At 41.2% G+C, this 22,005-nt stretch overlaps 2 protein-coding genes across 3 annotated transcripts in view; one reads left to right on the top strand and one right to left on the bottom strand.

The window, feature by feature from the left end:
* Positions 1 to 5,286, top strand: part of KDELR3 (KDEL endoplasmic reticulum protein retention receptor 3) — a 13,856-nt gene extending 8,570 nt beyond the window's left edge. The window contains exons 3-5 of the mRNA XM_014851320.3: positions 59 to 217; positions 859 to 1,111; positions 1,971 to 5,286. Coding sequence (XP_014706806.2) covers positions 59 to 217; positions 859 to 1,111; positions 1,971 to 2,011 — 453 coding nt within the window. The 3' untranslated portion in view covers positions 2,012 to 5,286. The remainder of the gene's footprint in view (positions 1 to 58; positions 218 to 858; positions 1,112 to 1,970) is intronic.
* DDX17 (DEAD-box helicase 17) lies at positions 2,904 to 22,005 on the bottom strand. Of its 2 annotated transcripts, none has more exons than XM_014851284.3 (13): positions 21,603 to 22,005; positions 17,260 to 17,410; positions 16,486 to 16,585; positions 15,715 to 15,848; positions 15,346 to 15,411; positions 13,984 to 14,125; positions 13,461 to 13,621; positions 13,201 to 13,373; positions 12,748 to 12,858; positions 12,440 to 12,501; positions 11,153 to 11,212; positions 6,964 to 7,206; positions 2,904 to 6,009 (listed from the first exon to the last, which is right to left on the bottom strand). In XM_014851284.3, the coding sequence occupies exons 1-13, from the start codon at positions 21,650 to 21,652 to the stop codon at positions 5,504 to 5,506; spliced, it is 1,959 nt and encodes a 652-aa protein (XP_014706770.1). In that variant the 5' UTR covers positions 21,653 to 22,005; the 3' UTR covers positions 2,904 to 5,503. The 2 variants fall into 2 exon arrangements, with proteins under 2 accessions (XP_014706770.1, XP_014706771.1); XM_014851285.3 differs by having other exon boundaries at positions 6,970 to 7,206.

Genomic DNA, 22,005 nt, shown 5'->3' with positions numbered 1-22,005 from the left:
CCCAGCAAATAGGCTGGGAAATGACTTCCTTGATTCCCATGTGTCTCTCCCTTTTCAGGTGGTTTTTCTCCTCTGTGCCTATGTGACGGTGTACATGATCTATGGGAAATTTCGGAAAACGTTTGACAGCGAGAATGACACATTCCGCCTGGAGTTTCTTCTGGTCCCAGTCATTGGCCTCTCTTTCCTTGAGAACTACAATTTCACTCCCCTGGAGGTAAGGGAAGGGACCCAGAGTACTAATACCCCAAGGGAAACATGCTCCCTAACATTCTTCCCTCTGGACCCTTAGTAACAACTGGGCTTGCCTGCTGCTACAACTGTGACTCTTACTCACATGCTGTTCAGTTCTAAGTTTAGAAATTGGCAACAAGCTATTCACACTGCTCCACTTGAAAATGGGCACGTCTAGACAGTCACGCTCTTAAAGCAGGCATCACAGCACCACTGCCACACGAGCTAAGGTATGCCAAGTGCCCAGCACCCAGAAGACATTTGACCAAAGCGAGTTCCGTTTCTCCTCCGTATCAGAGATGTCCTTTTAGGGTTCCGCGCATCTTATTCCTAGAATTGGTGGAATGGAGGATGCTGTTACTGGCGGGGTGTTGAACTCAGTGTTCTATAGAAATGTTCACGCTATGTTGTGAAGAGAGCAGCATACTTGAACCTTTTAAAAAATATTTTGCATTTACAGAGAAAGGGGTCGAATGATGTACCGATTAAAAGTATTAAAAATTTCAAGAATGTGATTTTTCGCTTCACTGTACTCTCGTTAACGTATTATGGTAAGTTCTCTTAAAAAGATGGTCCCCTTCTTGGCCTTCATCAGCTTCCTCTGGCCATTTCTCTTCGGCTCAGATCCTCTGGACGTTCTCCATCTACCTGGAATCAGTGGCCATCCTACCCCAGCTCTTCATGATCAGCAAGACTGGCGAGGCAGAGACCATTACTACTCACTACCTGTTCTTTCTTGGGCTGTACCGGGCACTCTACCTGGCTAACTGGATCAGGCGGTACCAGACCGAGAATTTCTATGACCAAATCGCAGTGGTGTCTGGAGTAGTACAAACCATCTTCTACTGTGACTTCTTCTACTTGTATGTGACCAAAGGTAGGTGCTGGGAGAACAGGGTGGTTGCTGGCACTGGCCTACGGAGTTACTATTCAATTCGAGGGGATGTGGAAGAGAACAGAGGCACCTCGTGGTGCTTACATCCTAATGTGGGAAGAAAACAAGTATTTTCAGGGAACAAGCGCCATGAAAAAAATAATACAGACCAAGAACATACTGTATTTACTGTGCACACAGTGTGTAGAGGGAAGATGGCTGGGGGCTAACATTTGATCTAATACTTGATTAGGAAAATATAGGAGAAAAATGTTCTACAGAGAACAGCGTATGTATAAGCCCCAAGGCAGGAACCAGCTTGGTGTGACAAAGAACAAAAAGCCTATAAACCTGGAGAGTGAATCAGGTCAAGCAAGGACAGCCACAGAGGACCTCATAAGCTAGGATAAGGGGTGTGCATTGTATTGATGGCAAAGTGTTACTGGAAGGTCATTTAAAGAACCACTCCACCAGATGCCCTGCAGGGTAACAAGCAGCCAAAGCAGGGAGACTAGTTATGGGGCAGCTCCAACTGTCCAGGAAGAGGTCTTCAGTGGAAACAGAGACGTGGACAGATCTTGAGTGGAGTTATGAAGGACTGATGGACTGGATGTGTGGTGTGGAAGAGGCCACCTGCTAAGTTTATGGCCTAAGGAGGGAAGTGGTGGTGGTGGTGGTATCAGTAACCAAGACAGGGGTCAGTGAGTCTGTAGTTAACCTGCAATGCAGCTTCCCCCTTGGCTTTAACACCTGACTGTTGACTGTGAGCTGGGCATTAGAGATACTAAGATCATACACAAAGTTAGGAAGGAGTCCTTCCATCAGTGTGGTAAACTCCAATTTCATCTCCATTTCCTTCTAGTCCTTAAAGGAAAGAAGTTAAGTCTTCCAATGCCAATTTGAGGGCCCTCAGAGACGTTCTACACCTCAAGGACAGAGAGCTAACTACACGAAATGTTCTCCTGGGTGACTTACACAGACCAAACGTTACAATCAAAGCCAGAAAAATGCTTAGTGTGGATCTCAGCAAAGCATGATCATTCCATCTAGAAGACATTCTCATCACTATCTCCCTTCAAGAGGTAATGAAAAACCTGGGCCAATCACACCAATATGGTGCCTCACAACATCAAGAAACCTTAGGTGACAAACCCTCGAATGGGTCAAATAAACTTGCTCTCCAAGGGCCTAGTGGGAGACTCATGCTAAGGAACAGTCAGTCCCAATCTGAAAAGACATGCTTCCATGCATAAGGCGAATGTCCCAAATGAAGACCACAGTCCAGTATCACAAGCACGCTGTTGTGGTACTTTTCACTTCCTGGGTAGGAGACCACCAAATTTACCGAGTCAAGCCACAAAGGTGATGGCCTACAGGTGTGAAATGTAACCTGCCTTCAAGCCACAAGCAAACCAAACTTACCACCTTTGGTTAGATTTAAGTAGTTTCATGTCTCACCTTTAAAACTGACTTCATTCTTACTGTCACTCACAGTAGCCCCATAATCAGTACTTTGAGTCCAAATAACCACCTCTGTGGGTACCACCAGCAGGACGATCATTTTACTGATGAGGAAAAGGACACCTAAGCCTTTACCTACCAGGTAGTCTGCCTTGCTGCTTTCTAATTCAAACCTTTACATTAAGAGCAATCAATCCCACCTCCCTTCCACCATTTTAAGTGCAAAGGTGATTAGTCAATCCAACATCCTCAACTTTGGTCTTGAAGCAAATAAAAACTTATAAGGACCACCCTTGGACTATAGTCAATTTTTAAGCAATAAAAAATTCACACCTTATTGTCAACAGTGTTTTATTTATACCTACAAAAGAAAACAAGATGGTATCAAAAGGACAATTTACAAACTAAGAATAGTAACATAGCTCTTAGCATCCTGTGCCTGAACATCACACATCTACAAATCTTTCAAGTCTTAACACAACAGGAATGTGTTCAGAGACCAGCAGACATGAATAGAGCACTGATCCCAAGCAAAAGCCACCAACCACCCAGCCAGCCATCTTTTAGAGAAGTCCACAAAATGAACTGTTAGGGAGGGATTGGGGAGTAGCAGCCCCATAGCTTAACATTGAGATCTTTTCTAAATGAGTCTCCACCATGACTGCAAAAACTAGCATCAGATGAGGACTCTTCTGCTCATGTTCTGAAGCAGAGAGAACCTGAATCATAAGTGACAGACACAGAGGCAGAAGAGTTACTCCAGAGCTATACAGGAAAAACTGCTAGATCTCAGCTGTGCTCAGGCCACTATAGCTTTTGAGATTTGGAATATGCTGTTATTTAGACTTTATGATTGCAACATCTCTGGTGGAAAAAAGCAAGCAGCAGACCAAACACCCATTGCTTGCCCAGAGACCTTGCCTGCAAAGGGATGCTTTTAAGACCTGCAAGAGGAGGACACCCCCTGTGGTAGTACCTCTGTGTTTAAAACAAAAAACGAGTTTTGGTGTAGAAAGAAATGTCTACAATGGACTGGTCAGTGCTTAGGCAACATTTGGGGGGGGAGGGGGGGGGCGGATACTTTGGTTTGAAAACACAGAGCAGTTTTGCCATGTTTTTCCTGTGCCTACCATCCTCCCTTGGCCTCAACTTCTGTAAGAAGGGGGGAAAAAGAGAAGTAAAGTTAAGAAAGAAGAAAGTGAAAAAAACAAAAAAAGATGTCAAAGTTCTTACATGCATATATTTCAGCTTATGCTGACAACCTACCTGTACGTTGCACATTCAACCATACTTTCAGAACCCCTCAGAAACAATCCCTTCTCTCTCCCTGAAGAATTTTAAAAGGAAAATAAAACAAAAATCCCAAATATTTAGATCTTACAAACCAGCAAGCACTCTCAGGCCTTAGCCAAAGAATGCAATGGAGCCTTCCTCCTTTAACTACATTATTAATGAACAATACTGGTAACAGCATAAAAAAAAACTAATAGTCCCACAGTGGATATGAAAGAGGTTTCTGGGGCTGTCTGATCTCCCTGTTCTGTTATGGTGAAAACAAGAGCAGAAGATTCTTTCTAGGCTTGTCTATTACACGAAGTCTCAGGAAAAGAGTATTATTGTGAAGGGGCAAACTCCCCTCCCTTCAGATGGAGGAAAAGCGAAAGGACTCCGGCTTCAGTCCTCTGTCACTTTTCTTAAGCACTACCTACCTGTAACAAAGCTGAGTGCAAAAGGATGCCGAGGAAAACCTGCATCCCAAAGCTGTTAGAAAGCACTGCAGAGAACAGAGTGTGAACACAATTAAGAGTTCTTTCTTAATAAACCCTTAACATTCTTTATTCAAGATAACTTGGCCAAAAGGGCTGACTAGCTGGCAAAGAGTTGCTTTTATTCTAGCTCTACAGATACTGAGCTTAAAAAGAAAACTTGCCCATTCAGTATATTCGGTTTATAATTAAAGGTCGTTTTTACACTGCAGGTGAATGCATACTTAACTGGCTAATAAAATAAATTTCCAGTGAGCACGTATGTTCATTCTGCTCACAGCAGCTGTCTGGTTGGAAAATGAATTTCACAGATGGTCCCTGGTTATACGGGGAAGAAAAATAGGCAGCTTCCACCAGATGCTGAGATGCTACATTTAACCATTGCAATAAACACTTGGGGTTTTTAATTAAAAGATACACTTAAAAAACTCAGACTCAGCAATTCAATTTCTAACCTGACACTAAAACGGTTATTTTTCAGTAATTGGGAAGGGGAAAGGCAAGGTGTAAGGGAGACAAAACCAATTAGAAATTTTTTTAAACTGTCAAATGCACTTAACAAGCAATCAGCCAAAACAACATGGCAAAGCACTGTCTGAAAAACTCATCAGGCCTTGAGGAACCCTGTTCCAGCGTGAAAAATGTTAAAAAGCATTAGAGAAAGTGTGCAGGGAGCTCCCTCTCGGTTTTCTAACCCAGTAATGAGAGCAATTTAAAGCAAAGATGCCATCTTCTTCTGCAGAATTCAACCCTCCACCCTCCCCACCCCAACTCAGGACAACAAAAAATGGGCTCCCACAAAAGGGCCTAATACCTTACTTTTTCTTTTAAGATGAAAAATAGCTCAAATATCCTCAACATGCAAGAAGTTGGGGGGGGGAATCTTCCAGTCGGCTGTGTGTGTGTGTGTGTGTGTGTGTATATATATATATATATATATATATATTTTTTTTTTTTTACAAAATCTGTTATTACAGACTGGATCATTTTGGTGGGCAGAAGAAACCTGGCAGTGAATTCTAACTAACCTGCATGAAAGACAAATCACAATGGTTGGGGAAAAAATAAAAATAAAAAAGAAAGGAAAGGGGAAGAGAAAAAAAAGGGGAAAGACAGCGCTCCTTTAAATGTAGTTAAGTTTGCACAAGTCACTACCACTTGAGTGGTTTCATTTACGTGAAGGAGGAGGGGGAGGAGGGGGAGGAGGGTATTGGTAGGCAGTCTGCCCCATGTAACCTATCATATTGGTAGCTCCTGGAGGCTGTGCAAACTGTTGTGACATCAGTGGCTGTGGCTGCTGCCCAGACCGGCCTATCCCACTAAACTGCTGGCTAGAGCTCTGTGAACTTCTCCCAGTTGAGGTGGTGCTACTAGCCCCGTAAGTGCCAGCGCCATATTCCTGGGCTGTATAGCCACTGGTGCCATAAGCAGCTGCCCCATAGGTGCCTTGACCATAGGTGTATTGGCCTGCTTGTGCTCCAAAGGCAGAATTTGGACTTCCATAGCCACTGCCATTAGCGTAACCAGCTCTATCGGTTTCACCACGATCCCGATAGCTTGTAGAGTCTCTCCGGCCACCATCCTTGACTCCTCGAAGCCTCCGGTCACACTCATCCTGATACATCAGGTTGGGATTGTTGGCTGAAGAAGTGGTCCGGTACCGAGAACGACCTCCTGATGGGAGGATACAAGGAATTTTTAATGCCAGATACAGGATTCAAATATAACCACACGTAAAAATTCTACCAGGTACAAAAGTATTCAACATTTTTTTTTAATCTTTAGCTAGGGCAGCCTCCAAATCAGTATTTAAAAAATATACCCATAATTTGACTCTTTAACAGGACACATTCCAAAGAATGATAAACATTAAAAGATACCCAACTTCCCACCATTTCAGTCCTTTCTTTCTTTGAGGATTACCAAGAAACACAATCTTTAAAATGTAGGAACAATGATAAAGAGGTTTAGGTGACTTACCTTAGGTTAAAAAAAAAAAAAAAAAAAATGACAAGCAGCTAATATCACCATGACGGGACCCTCTCTTAGCGCACAGTGGCTCTCAAATGTTGCTTTGTAGACCTAACTGCACCAGAATCATCTCACAAGCTCTAGGAAAAAAGGCTCAGATTCCTAGCTCAATTCCAAAGCCACTTAAAAAAAACACAAAGCTGTATTTTAAAAAACCTCTTAGGTGATCCTGATGCAGAGCTTCAACACGCAATAGGCTGAGGAAAATATAATACCAAACTGGGTCATCAGGAAGCCCAGGTTCTAGTATATTTTGCAACTGTCCAATTTTCAGATTAAATCACACTACTGAGGCTTTCAAAGGCATTAAAAGCAACCATAATTCAGCTCAATTCTGAATACACACCATATACTTCAAAATACAAAGGTCAGTTTTACATTGTTATCTACACAAATACTCTGCTGCAAAAGTAGGACAATCCTGACCGCACTGCCCCCAAACTTCACACTGTCTTACTCAGGAGAGATTACTAAAACCTACTAGGCACTGTCCTTTATTAGCAAGCAACATACTTAAAGGTTTCACAGGAATTAAAAAACAAGACACAATGATGAAAAAAGATACCTTGGCAGTACCTGGAGAACTCCAGGACTTACCCTTACCCCCTCCGCCGCCGCCGCCTCTGTGGTCCACCAGCTGCATCAGTTTAGGATTGATAGCCTGATTAGCCTCTTCCAGCACCTTGATCAACTCTCTGGCCTGCTTTAGATTTCCTGGGGTGAAGAAGGTGTAGGCGGTGCCCTTATTGGTGCTACGGGCTGTTCGGCCAATACGATGCACATAGTCCTCTGAGCTGTTTGGATAGTCATAGTTGATCACAAACTTGACATCTTCCACATCTTCAAAGCCAATGATGAGTCAGTGTGTAGGTTGATGTGGCAGGGAAAGAGAAGGTAAAGGACATGCCAACAACAGGTGGGAAGCACGAATGCAGATGACAGCAAGAGGAGAGAAGACTAAGTTAGTGACCACTCTGCATAGGAACAAAAAAAGACTCATCCCAACAGAGTAAAAGAGGATTAATGATTCTTGGGACATGCACAGGAAGTGGCATCTTAATCAGCTGCAAAATCCTAAGGAAATCCCATTCAACCATCCAAACTCCCGCCGCCTCTGTATTTTTACCAATACACTGACAGGAGTTGCAGCAAATTCCAGTTCTATCCTTTTCAAAACTGGAACGTAGAAAAAAGTGGTACCACCGTTAACTTACAAGGCCAAATCACTTCTACTCTGTTGGGAGAAGCCTGGCAAAATCTACCAGTAACATAACAAACTTACCTTTAAACCAGTCACAGAGCAAAATGAAAAAAGAAACTTCATATACCTTATGACTACGTTTTCAAAGAGACTTAATCAAGATATTTAGATTAAAAAAAAGTTTTGCTCTTATATTTTAAAAAACTGATCAGAGCCAAGTACACCTATTTTCCTTTGCAGAAACACCCAAATCATCTTTCCCCTTTCAATTACCACAAGAGCACATTACACTAAAATTTCACTGTACTACCAAGCCCAGCTCTGCCAAATGAGGTTTTTTGCTCAACTCAAGGTTACTTCAACTTGATTCTTGCTTCAATTAACAAAGATGGTCTATGTAACCTGGGAAATTAAACAGCCAAAGAGTGTGGGAAAAACCATGAAACCTTGAGACACAAGTTCAATGTTCTGTCCACTGCTGGGAATTGGGCTGAATAACCTCCTAATGCTTCAAGTATGTAAATGTTAGTGTAATGCTTTCAGCTAAATGTCTATTTTTACCTACTTAAACAAACAAATTTAAGAATATAACAAAGAATCCTAATGTTTTGTGGAAAAAATCTGCATTTTACAAAGAATATTCAGAAAATATCCTAGATAAAACACAGATTTTTGTGATATAAATAATTAAAAAACATTCTCTGTTTGTTACCAGACCGATGCACACTCCCTCCTCCTTTGGGAAACCGCTGCAGCCGATCCCGTCTCTTTGCCTTTTATTTTTGGCGGCCTCCTTTCGAAAACTCCGCCTTCTGACACGGGACCACTGGAGCGCGGGGAGCATGCATCAAGGGTCCGTGGCAGTGAGAAGTCCCCACACACGCTCGCTCTGTGAACTGGCTTAGATGCTTCTCTGTAGCCCCATTTGGTTGCCAAGCGCCGGAGAACCTGGGTTTGGGTAAAAATTTCAGGTCCTCCAACGCCTCCCCCAAGGATAATTGGGGTGATTGTAGAAAAAAATAATTAATAAAAAAATGTAAGTTACATCCAAAGGGTCAGACTGCATCTATTGCCCAGACTGGATTAATTTCAGGGGGCATGGGGAGATGATTAAAAAAAAAATTCAGCTGTTGTTAAAGGGTCTGTGAAGAAAGGGGCATTATGTCTGTTTCTTATTACAATAAAGGCTCCTCAGTCTTTACTGACCCCTAAAGTCCTGAAATCACACCAGAAAGACGAGAAGGCAGTTATCACAGGGGGCAGCGTGAGTCTCCGGCTAGGGTCGTTGATGCAACAAAGGAAAACCAAAAATTTACAGGGCCAGGATGGATGAGATGGGGGGATGGGAAATTACGCTCCATGACCACATCTTCAGAGCTAGGATAATGCTCCTTTGTCAATCCCACTGTGTACGGCCATGGGCAGCAGAGCAAGGTGAATTACTGCGGTGGATGCACAGACGTGTGCTCTCCTAGCAGAAAGCACTGGGGACTGGAGTCAACAGTTCAGATACTAACACTTGGGAGTATTTCTGGAGGGGTTCAATAGGGGACAGACATGGTGCAAGTTCTTCACACTAGAAAGGTGTCCTGTGTGTGCACACATAGAGCTGGCTGAGGGCACATAAGAGCAAGCGCAGGATTTGGTTTTTCTCCAGTCAAGCCTGCCCTGATGTTATTGTGCACTGCCACAATATTATCTTGCTGCCTTTAGTGAAGATGCTGTAGCAGGATAAGAAATTGAAAAGTTAATGTTTAGGCCAGCTGCCTAGCATAAGAACTCTTTCTCTGACAAGCCCTATGACATGGCCTGAATCTCCAATCACTAACTGGGAGGGACTGAGACTAGCCAACAGGCTCATCTAGAGCTGCTTCGGGCCAATGTAGATTTTGCCTCGGCCATGTACAGTGATCTGCAGCTGATATCAAAGCTTCTGTTAAAAAACAAAACAAAATAAATTCAATACTTTTACTTTAACAACGTGTAGTTTAAACAAAAAAAGGAAAAATTAAAAATATCCCAGTGGAAAGGGAATAGTGATTTCCTAAGGATGACTATTACAAAATTATGGGAATCCAAGAACTTACCTGAAGGGAACATTTAAGAGGCCATCGCTCGACAGGAAGTGAAAAAAGGCCTGGTGACTCAGCTGAAAATTGCACCCCTGTCTATGAGGTAGAAGCCTTCACTTTCCAGGATCTTGTAGGACCTTGGTCAGCATTCTGCCATTTTGGTGGGTTTTCCCCCTCCTTTTGATTTTTACAAGGCAGCAAACAAAGGGGCCCAAAACAAGCACTGATGTCGAGTAACAAGAAACAGACTCAGGTACCTTCCCTCTCCCCTCACTTGGATGAGTGGGGGTGGGATGAAGAGTCTACGTTATTCTAATGGTAGCCAATTGATTTGGTTTAGAAATGTAGGGGACGTGGAACCAATATTTTTAATTGTCTAGGCAAGATGCACAAAGAAGCTACCAGCACATAGCAAGCCTGTTTAAAAACCACGATCACTGAAAGCTTTTATGTAAACTGCTTTCAGGCCTCAGCCTCTTCTCCCAACAGGCCCAAGTTCTAACCGCACAGATCCAGACATGACCTCAGAGGGCAGAGACACTTTTCAGTCATGGCTGCAGGTCACCACCTCTGAAGGAGGGAATGATGAGCGCAACATATAAAAAGCCTTCATTACTTTTGTATTCCATTTTGAATGCTTGTCCTCCTTATGTTAAGTCTTATAAGGGAATATGGTACTTCTTGCCTTACTGGGCAAAAAAAATTAAATACCTGCCAAAAATCTAAAGATATTTTTGTGACAGAAATAATCTCATCGTTTAATATAAGAGTTTTGAGTTAGACCTGTTTAACTCAGAACAAGGGGTAAAGTACCACAAAATATTTCCACATATCTTAAATCATAATGGGTCAAAAACTCCAAGATCAGCTTCAAATTAAGTCCTTAAATTGGAAGCCAGCACATCAGTGCTATCAGTATGGGTGGGAGGAGGGGATAAGCAAGTGCCCATGCCAATTTTACTTCAGTAAACAAAACTGCGCAACGCAAACTTAAATGCGGAATGCTATAATATTTATGGACTCATTAAATCCCAAGAATATACTGTGTTAGCATTCATCGAATTGGACCTCCATACATATCTAGCATAGATAGACTGGTATAGGGAAAAGAATAACCAAAGAAACCAGCCTCTAATAGCTAGGTTCAATTGGGCTCATTCTACCCAGCCAGAAAATAAAATAAAACCAGGAAGAAGCTGAGCTGTTCAACTGAATGTCTCCTCTCCCTCTAACTTTTGAAACAGTCATGCCTAGGCCTTGCTGCAGACCAAAGCCTGTTTGTTAGGAGCAGGAAGAGACTTTGAAAAGAATAAAAAAAAAAAAAAAAAAGGAAAAAAAAAACCACCAAGGCTAAAAAAAAGTTGTGGGGGGAGAGGGGGTTCACACTTTGTAGTCTTCCCTTCTAAATATTTATCTAAAACACATGTATATATAATTCTAATTTGAAATGACAGACAAATCTTTAAACCAAAAGATACATATACCATTGACAGAGACACCTATCTATACAAACCTAGCCCACGGGAGGCTACATCTGTGGCAATGAGGATGGGAGCCTTTCCAGAACGGAACTCTGCAAAACAAGAGTGGTACCATGAAAGCCAAGTTACAAAATCAAGGCTAAGTGATACATCTTAAGAAAATGACTAAATAAACATTCCCAGCTATTTGGCCTTTTTACAACTACCACATTAAAATTTCAAGCAATGGTGTTAGAACACGTCAAGCTCTTTTAAATTGAAGGGAAATACTACTTCTTTTGGGGCAACAGACAAAAAGTTAACTCTAATAATGAAATATCATTAAAACAGTGTGGCAATTTGTAATAAAACTAACACGGGGCAGAATTTTTTCCCTTTAAATTATGACACCAAAGTTATCTCCCAAATGAAACTAAACCAAAAGTATTAAACGTGGGGGAGTGGGTCTCTCCACACCACAGGGGTGGGAGGAGCAAATTTAAAAGATGTGGAAAGGAGAAACCATACTTTCCCCCTGTGAAATAACAGAAAACTATATATTGGTCTCTGCGCCCAGTTCCTGGCACTGACCTCCTAAAACCCTTGAAACAGAGATGCTAGGAGAATCTTTTGTTCTAATAAATCAGTCTTTGACCCTGGTTCCTGACACAGAGTTTCTAAATCCCTCAGAATTTCCTGGGTAATAGGACTGTCTTTTGTTCTAATAAAGCAACACTTGGTGGGATCCAGGATAGTTCCTGGATAGGGGCTGATCACCAGAAAAACCGAACCATAATCAGAACCTCGGAAGTTACAGCCCCACTCTCTATCCTCGGAAGAGGGGAGAGAAGCTGGAGATTGCGTTAATAACTGATTATTGCCTACATGATGAAACCTCCATAAATATCCCAAAAGCATAGCGTTTGGGAGCTTCTGGGCTGGTGAATGTATTTATAAAGACAAGAACTTATTAAATAAAGGAAAAGTGATATAAGATGTGAAAAAATGTAAAGAGCCAGCATGACTAACCTTAAACGACAGGGAAAGACTCTAGAAATGCCACCAATATTCAATTAACTATGGTAGAGCTAGGCAAACTCTGGTCTGAGGATCCAATCTAGCACAATGCCTGTTTTTGCAAACAGTTTTACTAGAACACAGGCAGGCCGTTTCTGTACATATTGTCTACAGCCATTTTTGTGCTCTAACAGCAGAGGTGAATAGTGTTATGTGAACCACCACTTGGTCTACAAAGCCAAAAACATTTACTACGTGGTCCTTTACAGAAAGTCTACCAATCTGTGAAACAGAATATGGACGATGCTCAGCTTTGAACTCACCATTAAGTACCCAATCTCTTTCTGGTTGACTCTTATCTCCATGAATACACATAGCTGGCCAACTGTCAGAAGAAAAGTGACCAATATTTTAGAAATCTTAAAAAAAAAACAACGGGAAAACTAAGCTTAAAAAAGGTGTGCTATCATATGGAATTGTGAATGTTAGACTACTTGACTAGATGACTGTGTCCATTTAAAGAACAAAGCATATGACAAACATTATTGAAACAGTACACGACATTCGCAATACCAATTTAGAAATTCCTACTGAACCTGAAGCTAATTAATTACCTCGGTGCCACACTCACCCATCTCTGCGCATCCTTCGAGTGAGGTCATCACAGCGTCTCTTTGTCTCTACAAATATTATTGTCTTATTTTCCTTTTCAGCCATTATTTCCTCCATGAGTTGGATCAACCTGAGACCAACAACAATGTAGTCACCCAGAGAAGACCTCCCTATACACTATATAGAAGCTATGTAGAGCTGCAATATCAACCCCCTAACACTACAATGCTTTCTTTTCTCATCACTTTCTATACAGCTGGTAATTTTCAGGGCTGGGATTCAAATCTAAGGATCCAGAATCCTTGCCTTTAACCACAATGCTCTGATGAATGATACAAAGAATGGATGGAAAGCTAGCAATGCTTTTAATGTTTTGAGGCCTCAAAAAATCTTGGCTTCTCTAACACTTTAATTTTGGAGGATTATTAGGAAAGGTTCATCAGCATTATCAAAACAGTGAAATCTCTCATACTTGTGATCTTTTTCACTTTCCATGCAGACATCCACAATCTGGAGGATGTTGTGGTTGGCACTCAACTCCAGATTGCCTACGTTGATCTGGGTATAATCACGCAGGAAATCCTCTGCAAGCTGTCTTACTTCTTTTGGCCAGGTTGCACTCCACATCAATGTCTGCCTATCAGGCTATCAGGAAAGGAAAGACTTTCTTTTAGGCTAAGGAACTGTGACAGGCAAAGGGCATAAAGATAGTGTATCATCAGCTCTACGCACCCTGATCTGGTCAACAATTTTACGGATCTGGGGTTCAAAGCCCATATCAAGCATTCGGTCAGCCTCATCCAGTACAAGGTAAGTACATCGGCGCAGATTAGTCTTTCCTGACTCCAGGAAATCTATCAGGCGTCCAGGAGTAGCTATACAGATCTCAACACCTGTAAAAGAAAACCAAAGATCTAGCCAACCAAGAACACTTCATACGTTGTCCAAGCCTCAGGAAACTAAGCAGCACAGCTCTGGTGGCAGAGCACTAGCTAAACTTTAACACAGTACCTGGAAAAGCATGATTTATGGAGAATACAGGTATAATCATCAAATCTCCAAAAAGTTTAACTCTCTAGCCATGTTGACTTTCCCAAAATAGCATTTTAACCATACCTGAGAATTTCTAAGAAGCTGAAAAAACTGATTTTTTTTCACAAGAACCTACTGTTTTCCTCTTCAATTTCATCCACAGAAATTGGTAAAATGAGATAAACTAGTAATTCTCATATGCTGAAGTTTAAAAAAAAATTACCTCTCTCCAAGTCTCGAATCTGGGGACCTTTAGGAGCACCTCCATAAATGCAAGTACTCTTCAATCTAGAGCACTTGCCATAGTCATCAGCCACCTGCTGTACTTGCTGGGCAAGCTCTCTGGTAGGAGCCAGAACTAGACACTGAAACAAACACACACTTGAGACATTTATCCCAAATTTTAAAAAAAGTACAAAAGTGCTCTACTGTCTAATCTGGTACATACTTTCAAAGTATGTGACGGGGAGGTGGAAGAGTGGTTGGAAAGGTAGGGGTGTAGACAGTACACTGGAGTGTGGTAAAAAATTCTGAGAAAATAATATTTAGCATGTGGAATGATGGTTTACTTTTGACACATGATTCATTACAGTTCATGTGTGCTATATAAGTGGATTTACAGATTGTATCATCCAGTTTTAACTAAACGCTCTCACAAAATGAACAAGTGGCTCTAAAATATTCCTGCAACAAAACCATGGATTAACTATTAGTAAGAAACAGGTGAATAAGGAAAGAACAGAGCTGACACTTTCCTGACTTCTGGTTTAAGCTCTTAGCCAGCCACATTAGGCAAAAACAATGACTCATATACAATCTGAGAAGCAGTTGGCCAAAACAATACAAAATGGAGACACTCTGAAACAGGTATCACATACACTATTAAGAATGAATTTTGCTCTGTGTACTAATCCATTAGATATTAGCTAATGATAATAAAGCTAACTTTATTAGCCAGATAGAATGTATTACATAATGCAAATATATTATTTCTTTTTGTGATTATTTTAGACACAGAGTAATAATGTACATGTTTTTAAGTACACATAGGAAGTGCAAGCTCAATTTTTAAAAAACAGGTAAGACTGTACATTAAAAATGTTTGAAGACCACTACTCAAATCTTACAGGAAACAGCCTAAGTGAAAATAATCCAACCACGTAATTGGGACAGCTCTATATAAACATTTATATAAGTATTACTCAACCACAAACAATACACACCCTGAACCTGACTTAGATCCACAGGGGAAGGACCTCAACTTCCTATCTCTTTTGTGTTCCTCACAGCATCACCAAGCAATTAAAAACTACACTTGGATTCACTGCACAGTAAATGCCCAAATATGAAGGTACAGTATGCAGTGATTAAGCGTGTTTCAAATTCAAGCTCAGCCATTTAATAGCTGTATGACCTTGGGCAAGTCATTTATCAGTAAGATGGGGGATTAATAGCACTTCCAGATATGAAAGGAGGGCCTGAGAATGAAATCTGAAAACGTGCATAAAGCACAGTGCCTGAAACACAGTAAATCATTAAATTGTAGCTGTTCTTAGAATTATAAAACAAACTAAAATACACTTACAATTGGGCCATCTCCCCTTTCCAAGTATGGCTGGTGGTTAATATGAACGATAGCAGGCAGCAAATACTGGAGGGAAAAAAGAATGACAGTCTTTATACCAAAACTAAGCTATTATTTTAATAGTTCTAAATTATCACAGGAATTTATAATGCCTAAAGAAGAAAGTGAAAACAACTCACAACTGTTACACAAATGTGCAATGTAAATTGGAACACAAAATGCTTCCACATATTTCATATAGCTAAAAAAGCTGACGTTACCTACACTATCTGAATTAGAATTTTATGAAGAATTGAGAACATACGGGATAATTAGAATAGCAACATAAGTTAACACAATGTTAAAAATCTTCCCTTGTTGGTAACGTACCGCCAATGTCTTCCCAGAGCCAGTCTGAGCAATGCCCACCATATCTCGACCACTAAGAGCCAAGGGAAACCCCTGGCACTGAATCGGAGTTGGTTCTGTAAAGTGCTGATCCATCAACACATCCATTACGTACTCTGTAAGGGAAGAGGTGTTACTGCTTTTAAGTAAAACTAAGGAAACAGCCAAATTCTTTTTTTTTAAAGAATTTCAAAAAACTAAGCTTATCGAAGGCAAGATTTATCCATCTTTACATTTCTTCACGAGAAGTGTTGTTTTTGTCTTTAGTTACTCTCTCTGACCCGCTGACTACTCCCTCTCTCTCAGAGGGCTGCTGCCAAAACCATCTACCGTTCCCCTCAAAAACTTGAAAAACTACCCCCCTAAAGTATCTAACAGAGAGTGGGCATATGGTACTTATTGTTTGCCAAATTCAAACTATATGCAGCTAAAAGACAATTTCATTGTGCTCTTTTGTAAACGGAAAGGCAAAACCCCCAGGAGAACATGAAAACTCTCTAAAAAAGTTCTAAATCAGAAAGGTGAGCATAAAAAAAAAGTATACAACAACATAACATTTATTTCTAGCCTTGAGTAGGTTTTAAGAAAAAACAATTACATAAAATAAATTATTACCTTTGTGAAAGGTTTCTCTACTTGTGTTTTCAACAAAATCCTAAGCCTGGGTCAAAACCTTTATTTAAATAGCCTATTACCCATGTTTACCACTCAATCAAAATTAACAGTCATGATCCTGGATGGAAGAACACTTACGTGGGAAGTTAGCATGATGGAAAGCAAACACAGGTTTAGGACAAACATCTCCCCCTCTCACTGTAATCTCTTTCTTTCGACGCAGTTCATCAACCTCATACTACAGAAGAAAACCAAGTAAGACAAATTAGTAAGCAAGTTATTCTAAACACACAAAACTTTATGGTCCAATTCAGTGGAACTACTACCATATCCAATCCATGATTACAATGGAAAATACGTGTGAGGATCCTCCCAGCTTTGTGAGTCAATGAAGTAGGTGATAAGAGTTCCATTTTCCACATAAGAAAACAGAGACCCAGAAATAGTAAGTAATTTGCCTGAGGTCAGAACTAGGAAGAGGGAGAAAATGTAGAACTTAGGACCAGGCGCTCTTTCCGTTAGACTTTCTTCTGAACAAGCAATCATTTCAAGGGTAGAGTCCAAAACCATCATAATGAGGTTAAAAACAACAAAAGGAGTAAATAACGGCAACATTTTAAATCCATTTAACTTACTTCATAGATGTAATACAGATAAAATCATATATGACAAACTGGTTGGAAGCCTAACAAATGAGGACGAAGCAATACATTAGGTACAAATTTAAAGTGGTTCCTCTTATGAGCACCAGGAGTCTTAATAAGAATCTAAGGAAAGCACCACCGCACCAGAGTAAAATATACCAGCAACAGCAGTATCTGAGTAAACTCTGGCTAATAGGTCTACCTGGTTCACTCTGTGTATGAAAAAAAGTTAAACAAATACCCACCCCCGCCTGCCGCAAGAACTTACTGGAGTGAGCCTTGCCACTTCTGGATGTTCCACATAAAAGTTCTTCTCAAATTTGGGGAGCTCACTCAAATCCCACTTCTTTTTACGTAAACGCTCCCCAGGATTACCAAATTTCTTCGGGGGAAGGCCGCCACCACCTCTTGCCCCAAACCTAGAAACATCAAATGTAAAGTTTATAGTATTTGTAAAGCAAAATACCTTATATGCCATAAAAAATATGCAAAAACATAGGACTCTTAGGATACTACCAGCTCTCTGCAAAAAGAACATTACTCTTATTTGAAGGCAGGTGAAATTCATGAAACTTCCTTTACTATCCAACAATATTGCTACAGGTCACAATGATGAAAAATTAAAAGCTTTCATATTTAGAGACATATCATGGGGATTACAACCATGATGGTCACAATGATGAAAAATTAAAAGCTTTCATATTTAGAGACATATCATGGGGATTACAACCAGATTATGGAATCAGAAAAGGTATGAAATTTGATTCTGTCACTTACAGTGTGATTTGAGGAAATCATTTAACTTCTCTGTATCTCAGTTTCTTGTGTAAAGGACGACTACTACTACCACCTACATCAGAGGTTGCTGTGAACATCAAATGAGTACGTGTAAAGGGCTTAAACCAGTATCCGGCACAGTAAGCACTCAGTACAAGTTAGCATAATTATACTCACTCAACAAAGTTACTGGGTACCAACTACGTACCAGGTACTGTTTAAGTGCTCCTGGAGACACTAAACTGAATAAAGCAGAAGCCTCTACTCTTGTGTAATATTCAGACATGGTGTTAAGGGAAGACATTAATGTAAGCTTGAATTAAATGCAAGGTCGTGGACAGGGAGAAAAACACTTCAACCAAGTCACCCTATACCTGGAACAACTTCTTGGACCCCTTACCCTTTTTACTGAGATAAGCACTCCTTTTGCCCACTAATCTGCTAAGGAAAACTACTAGCACCCCTAAAAGACCGGTGGGCTAGTCTTCAACTCCAGCTGACACTGATGAAGAGGAGCCAGAGGAAAGGTTTACAACCCGTCCTGCCCCTTCGTCTTCCCCTTCATGTTCTCTCTCTGTTCCTAGGCAGATAGTGCTATTAATTTAATTATAAATTTACCCAAAAAAACCAGTGTCTTATTTAAAGTTTTAAAAACTCGAACAGATTTAAAATGAATCTTTTTGCTTTATCTTTCACAACAGACAAGTTCAACTGGAATACAAATATGGCCACTAGCTGGACCTGAAATGTTCTACTTTTTCTAGAAGAATCCTAACACTAAGATAGTCTTCTTTTCCGTATTGCAACCTACTAAAGTGTAGGGCTTTGTCTGGGGTACAAATAGTATACAGCACATTTTCAAACCTTTTCCTTAGCCTTGAAAACACTATACCGAATTTAATTTTCCTCTTCCACTCTAACCCACTCATAACATCATGTGGCAGATGGCTCTACTTGATAATCGACAGGCAGTACCTGTACTAACTACTTTAAAGGGCCTCAATTTCCTGGCATTCCAAGTATTCCTAAACTTTTTGGCTTAAAGACCCAGCTAGGCATTTCTTTAAATACAAACAAAGACTTGCGGCAGGAAATTTTCTTGGGACCAGTGAGTACTAACATTCAATAGGCAGAACTCGGATTCTATTTCTATACTGCTGAATTGGTAAGACAAATGAGGACTCAAAACAGGAAAAGCATATTGCATAGCAATACATTTATCAGAGATAAGATAAAAAGGACCAGACCAATTTCTAGAGATTGGCAGCCTAGTCTATATACATTTACGTGGTTCCTAGAAGGTGCCATTTCAATGCTCTTGCTGCTGCACTCCAAACACCCCAGACCTTAAACAAATTAAACTTTTAAAATTAAACTTTTGAAAGTAAGGTTCCTTTTAAGGCTTATTCATTACCTTTACTTAAAAGAAAAAAAGACGTTCTTCGTTTCTCTCTCTTGTCTTGGCTAACTGTCCAAGACATATTACCCTACTTTATAAAGATTTAATTTGAAACATGGGGCTCTTTATAAACATGCTGTCTTCTATCTTCATAATTAATGCTGACTTCAATATTTGAGAGGCTTTCACTCTTGTATGGTTTTTGAGCACATCTGTGCCATCCTTTAAAGATGCACATACCTTAAGCCCTGGCACACTATGCTGTTCACGAAATGTTTTCATCAACAATTAATACAGTTTAATTTGACTGCAATAAATGCAGCTTTGAAATAAGCCACGAGGATGTAACGTACAGCATGGTGACCACAGTCAATAATATTGTATATTCGAAAGAGCTGAGAGTAAATCTTAAAGTTCTCTTCACAATAAAAAATTTTTTTTATAACTTTGTATGGTAACTAGACTTACTGTGGCGATCAATTCTCAATGTCTACCAACACTCAATCACAACATTATACACCTGAAACTAACGTGCTACGTGTCAATTATATTTCAATAAAGTAAAATGCAACTTGGAAGATTTACGCATGCAAAATAGCATGCCAAATCATACTAGCTAAAATGTACAATGCACACCATTTTTGGACTGTAAATGTACATATAGTAATCTCACCCATTCCCTTTGCAAAATAATAATCCACTTCACTTGAAAACATTCAGTTAAGAAGGAAACAATAGCAAGGCAAACCATAAAGGAAGTTTCATGATAAAGACAGGTAGAGCACGGACTTTACGAGTGCCCTTTTGTTTCAAATGAATAATTTTTAAAGTTTTTTTTTTAATGTCACCTGATACTCAGAGAATCAAGATGGGACAAACTAAGTATGGATCAGTAATTCACTTTTTCCTCTGTTCAAATTTATTTTTATTACTAAAGCATATGTATGGTGAAAAGAAATATTAAACCAAACACCTACGGTTAAACAAAGAGAACATTACCATCACCTTAGTAACCTCCATGTGCCTGCTTCAAGTTTACAACCCCCACAACTATCTCGAATTTTAACCATTCCCTTGCTTTTCATAGTCTCACCATATTTGTAGGTATTCTTATACATGTTATCCTTCTGCCACAATTTGCTTTTTTGCTTAATACTATGTTTGTGAGTCATCCAAGGTGATGCAAGGTTTTCCTTTTTCACTGCTGTACTGTATTCTCCACTAGGTAATGTTCTTTTTCCTAAGCTGTTGTATCAAAATTCACTTCCAAATTTAGCTATACTGTGAAACACTAAGCAAACATTCCACTTCTCACCCTCCAAATTTAACACTAAGATCAAATATTTTCCTTCCTGATAAGGTACAAATCAAATAATCCTTTTTATTTTGTAAAATAAGTGATAAGTGAGGTGCTTGTGACTACAAGGTCTGGTACTTGCGTATTCCAACCACAAAAGGCCAAAATGTTTTGAAAAAATACTACAGAACATCTACTACAGAAAGACAATTATACACAGTATCCCAGTTCCCCAGAACAATGCAAAATAAAGGCAATTATTATCCCCATCTTCAGATGAGAAAACAGGCTCGCAAAGGTTCAGGATCCTGCCCATGGTCAGAGAGATATATACATTAATCAGTGACGTCACATTATTTTTTTATCCAGAGATACAACTTTTATTACAAAAAAGTAACAGCATAAATCGACATGGATCTCTTAAGCAACTGTTTCGTCTAACCGACATTAAGATTTGAATCTTAGCATCTGGGAGAACTTCAGTTTTAATCCTGTTAACGTCCAACCCAGCTACCAGTTCTACTAAATCAAAAACTTTCCGGTTAGGCTGCGAAACTAATGCTCCAGTCCAACTAGAGGAAAAAAAAAAGACTGGAGTAATAAAAAAACAAAACAAAAAAACCCTCCCTCCCCACACACGACCATTTGATGGCAAATAATTTCGTTTCTTTGTGCTTCCTCCGGTTTAGTCAGAAGGCGACTAAAAGTGATAGGAACATTTTTAACACTACAAGTCGGCCTTTAAGCCTCCAGCTCCGGGAACAGTTACCGCGGGCGACGGCTCACACTGGGGAGGCCATTTCGCGAGCAGATTTCCCCGGGCCGACCTCGGAGCCCTCCTCCTCCTCCCCCCCCGGAGCCGCAGCGACAGCCCCCGCTTCCAGGCCGAGCGCGGAGGCCTGGGGATCAGGTGACGCCCGCGCCGGCCGGGCCGCCGCGGCCAGCCCCCTCCGCGCCACGACGGCCGTCCGCAAGGAGCGGCTGGGGCGCCGCCAGGCCGCCGCCCCGCCAGGTCATCAGCGAGCCGGGCCAGGCCCACCCGAGGCCGCCGGCACGGCGAGGAGTCGGGAGCGGCGCCGGCTCCGCAGGAAGCAGCCCCCCCGCGCCCCACGCGGTCTCTCCTCTCCTCCCCCCTTACCCTCCACGGTCACGATCCCGGTCCCGGTCCCCAAAGCCGCCTCCGCGCATGGTCCCAAATGGATAGAGATCTGGGAGCGGCGCACGGATGGCCGGGCTCGGGAGGGCCTGCGGCTCCGGTCTGGTGACGACCGATGGCGGCGGCGCCTCCGCTGTTGGGGCGGCGGCAGGCGCGGCGCTCTCTCGCTCCGACGCGCTGTCTCCCGTCGCAGACGCCACCGTCGCCGCCTCTCTCGTCGGAGACGGGAGCAAAACACAGAGAATCGGGGTTATAAAAACAGTGGATAGGTTTGGCTACGCTCAAACCCGGCAGTGCCGCGGTTTAGGCGTCTCCTTCCTTCCCAGCGGCTGCACAAAATGGCGGCCGGCGCTGAGCCTGCTCCAGCTTAACGCTACGTACGTCG

The sequence above is a fragment of the Equus asinus genome, chromosome 4 (genome assembly GCF_041296235.1).
Source record: "Equus asinus isolate D_3611 breed Donkey chromosome 4, EquAss-T2T_v2, whole genome shotgun sequence".
NCBI classification, from domain to species: Eukaryota; Metazoa; Chordata; class Mammalia; order Perissodactyla; family Equidae; genus Equus; species Equus asinus.
This window is presented reverse-complemented; position numbering and strand designations above follow the sequence as displayed.